This window comes from Gavialis gangeticus, unplaced genomic scaffold, assembly GCF_001723915.1.
Source record: "Gavialis gangeticus isolate Ggan-Ray unplaced genomic scaffold, GavGan_comp1, whole genome shotgun sequence".
Lineage (NCBI taxonomy): Eukaryota > Metazoa > Chordata > Crocodylia > Gavialidae > Gavialis > Gavialis gangeticus.
Window position 1 is genome coordinate 38,544,274 of NW_017728997.1, and position 3,855 is coordinate 38,548,128.

General features: G+C 44.1%; 1 protein-coding gene across 1 annotated transcript in view; it reads right to left on the bottom strand.

Moving 5' to 3' along the window:
* Positions 1 to 253: 253 nt before the first annotated feature.
* Positions 254 to 3,855, bottom strand: part of SYN2 (synapsin II) — a 509,614-nt gene continuing 506,012 nt past the window's right edge. Inside the window, exon 12 of the mRNA XM_019505084.1 lies at positions 254 to 1,160. Coding sequence (XP_019360629.1) covers positions 1,025 to 1,160 — 136 coding nt within the window. The 3' untranslated portion in view covers positions 254 to 1,024. The remainder of the gene's footprint in view (positions 1,161 to 3,855) is intronic.

Sequence of the window (3,855 nt, forward strand, 5' to 3'; positions counted from 1 at the left end):
TTGCAGCCAGTCAGGGCAGCATTTCAATACACATAATGTTAGAGAAAGCCTAAGACCCATTCCAGTGAATGGTAATTTTACTACACTATCTTTCTCTTGTTTGATGTATGCAGTTATTATTTTGGTACTCTAATTTCTTGTTGGCAGTGACTTCAGTGCCTAAATATTTATCAAAGTACACCACTGATTTGGAGACAAAGTCTGTACAAAACACCAAGTACTTCTACTTGGTGAAACACTCTTTGCAGAAGACTGCTTTTTATCAAGCATGATGCTTTGCATTTATTAGAAGATGTACACAAAAATAGGGTTAATAGTATAGATCATGCATGTTACTTTACAACTCCGATCACTAGTTACAAGTTGGAAATAAATGCTCAGTGGACATATGTGAGGATACAATAGTACATACACATACTCTGTTTATGACATTCTTTTAGCATAGGGACAACTCTCAGCAACACAAGCAGAAGTCTATAGTCACTGGAGATGGAAGGATTGTCAAAAGAGGAGAAAACTGTTTTAGTCTCTCACAATATTAAAGTGGCAGAACAGGAAGTACCAGTATGAGTTGCCTCTCAAGGATGTGAGGCAAGAACAAGTTAGGTTAGAACGATACCCTGGCAGTATAAAGCATTTACACACAAAATAAACATGCATTGCAGTGCACTGGAGATGAGTAAAGCAGGGGGAACTCCTTGACACAGTGCTTTATTACTACAGTTCTATAAAGGAAAGTCCAATAGTGTGATAAATAGTGCAGTCACAATAAGGCCACAATATTACAATTGACAAGGACCTTAAAATTAAGCGTTCTGTAATAATATAACTTTCTATCATTTATATAGATTTTATACAGTGTACCTGAATTTCATCTCATCATAGTCCTTTTTTCAGAAGTTTAACATATTGCTTAATAACACACTTGAAACAGTTGAAAGGAAGATGGCTCACAGGGGGAAAAACACTAATATTCACTAAATTCTAGACTATATGCACCTGGATGAAACTGATGCACAACTGGCTAATCAGAAAAAAGGCTAGCAAAGGATTTCCTCAAGTTTCGGATAGTTTCAGCTTTTGCTTCATCCTCATTCACAGATGATCGAAAGAAGGATGATTCTGTGAAACTGAAGGCATTTGTCAAAGACTGTGACTTGCTGCAAGATAAAAACATGCAACGTGGTTAGTACAGTCCCATTGTCAACCAGCTTCCATACAATCATGTTGTATATGCATGGAAACTATGTAAAAAGGGAAACCTCCATGGGATGAAAACAGTTTTACAAATTTAAACAAAAGTGAACAAGAGGAGAAAATATTAGTCAATAGCATATAGAGCTGCTAGAAAACAGTACATTTCCTCTGTCTTTTAGTTTGAGAAGCAGGCTCCCATGCATATTTTATAGGATAAGTTGCTTAATAACCAAGCTAAGCTCTTTGCTGTTCAAGAATACTAGGGCTCAATTGTTCCTATTGAATAAAACGACTAAAGGAGAATTTGGCTTATCAAATCAAATTCAGAGCATAGGAAGCCCAAATTCAGGATGATTACTTAAAGGGGTAGAGTTTTGTTTCTTAGGAGGCAATCTCTTGTTGCCACAAGGATGAAAGGAGGCATGTCAGTCAATTTGAAAACTTGAATCCTAAAGTTGTAGTATCTGGTGATGACATTAGGTGTTTAACCCTTAACTCTGCTTTTTTGATTTTTAAATTTTTTTAAATGTCTTTGATGATTTTTAAAGAATAATTATCAGCATTGTTGCATTTACTGTAAGCAAGTAGCCTAATTATGCCAAGTTGTCTGTAGTGTTGTCATGTAACCCAGGTATAAATATGTCTCTGTGAATAGAATATGTCCTAGCATAAAGAAGCGTAATGACTAAAAGTTACAACTGTGTCTAAGCCATAAGTCTTAAGATAACTTTAGAAAGCTAGGTTGAGATAAAAGAAAAAATAACTGAAATGTACATACTGCTGAATTTTTTAGTATGTATGCAAGCAATTGGCCATAATTTAATTAGTAAGGATAACTGGCTTTCTGGGTATTCAGTCAGTCAAGTTCTCTTTATCTTATTACATATCAAACAATTCAGCAGAAGACTGCTGTGAGATTTTGCTGTATTAAAACAACAACACAATTTCCTCATTCATGTTGTCTCATACTCTCGAAGTATGAAAGTATGATTTGCAACTCCTCTGCTTCCAAACTACTAGCATACAACAAAGTAGTGCTACAGGCATTTCATGCATTTCATAAATTATAGCTGGGTTAATGAGAAAAGGCCAATAAACAGTTGAGTTTGCACCGGTTAACAGAGGCAGGGAAGCAGCACTTGATTAGTAACACAAAATAAACAGCCTAATTAAATATTTATTCATAGTTTAATAACCTGTATGCACATGTTAAGCAACAGCATGTGGGTGGATACAAGAGATGCAGATGCAAATACACACAGTGCAGTTAAGCCGAAAGGCAGGAGATTTTACTTGGACACTAAAATATGCTGTGGAATAAATTTGCCTCTTGGTGAAAACTGCAAAAGCTGTTTTTAACCTCAGCAGGAATGCCAGACTAGACCTGGGATCTGAAATGCTTGCCAATGAACACTGACCTCTCAAAAAGTTTTTATTAGACTAGGGAAAAGTGGAAGGAAAAATGAGTCTAGTTAATGTTAAACTGGGAACAGAGATACAAATAAATGGTGTGTGGGGGGCTATCATTCTAATATAATAAAAGTTGTAACACTTCCAGTTGTGTGTCTGTCTGTCCCTAACACTCTGGGCCAACTGTGCATGCGCCACCTTATTGACAGATAGACACACAGGCAAGGTGGAGGTGGAAGTGGAGGGGACCAGGGTGTGCTCCACCATGTGGGGAGTGTGGCTGCAGTGGGGCATAGTGTGAGGTTGCAGGGTGCCTCAGGGAGTGGCGTGTGGTGTGTGGGCAACAGCTGCCGGCTGCAGCAGGTGGTTGTGGGGCGGTGTGCACCCTCCACACCTGCTCCCTGCACAGCACCCTGTGGCAGCATCCCCCACCCCTATGGGGCACAACTGCCAGCTGTGGCCGTGGGGTGTGCTGGGTGGGTGGGGGCAGGGTGCCACACAAGGTGCCGGGGGGCGGGAAGGGGAGGCGGATCATGGTGGCCTGCTGCTGCTGCCAGAAGGGCTGGTGGGGACTGGGACTGAGGCTGTGCCAGGCTGATCCTGCCAGGAGGAGTGGGGGCCTGTGCTCAGGCTGGGCCAGGCTGTGGGGCCATGGGAGCCCAGTGGCTCCTCCAGGGCTAGAGGCAGGTGGCTCCCACCACTGTGCGCACCAGGGGGAGCCAGGGGAGGGGGACCCATGCTGCCCCCTGTACTCCCTGATGACCTGGCTCTGCACAAGCCACCAGGCTCTGATGGCCCCACAACCCGGCCTGGCTGAGGCCCCAGTTATGGTGAATGCAGCCCTGGCCAGATTGGGCCATGGGGCACTCAGAGCCTGGTCGCTCTTCCAGAGGCAGTGCTGGGGAGCCCAGGGGGGCATGTGGACCCCCAGTCTGTGCATGGGCGGCTGCAACTACAGCTTCCGCTCTGCTCCCCACCTTGCTGCCCCTGCTTTGACAGCGAAGTGGCTGTGGGGAAGGTCAGGCCGGGCAGCAAGGCACATTTCTGTGGTGTGGGGGTGGTGTGTGACTATAGCTGTGTGTGTGCGGCATGCAGCATGTCGGTGGGTGTGTATGGTGTGTGGCTGTGTGTGTGTGTGGGGGTGTGTGTGTGTGTGTGAGGTGGGTGGGTGGCATGTGGCTGGGTGGGAGGGTGGCATGTGGTTAGGGGTGTGTGTGTGTGGCATGTGGCTGGGTGGGTGGTGTGTGG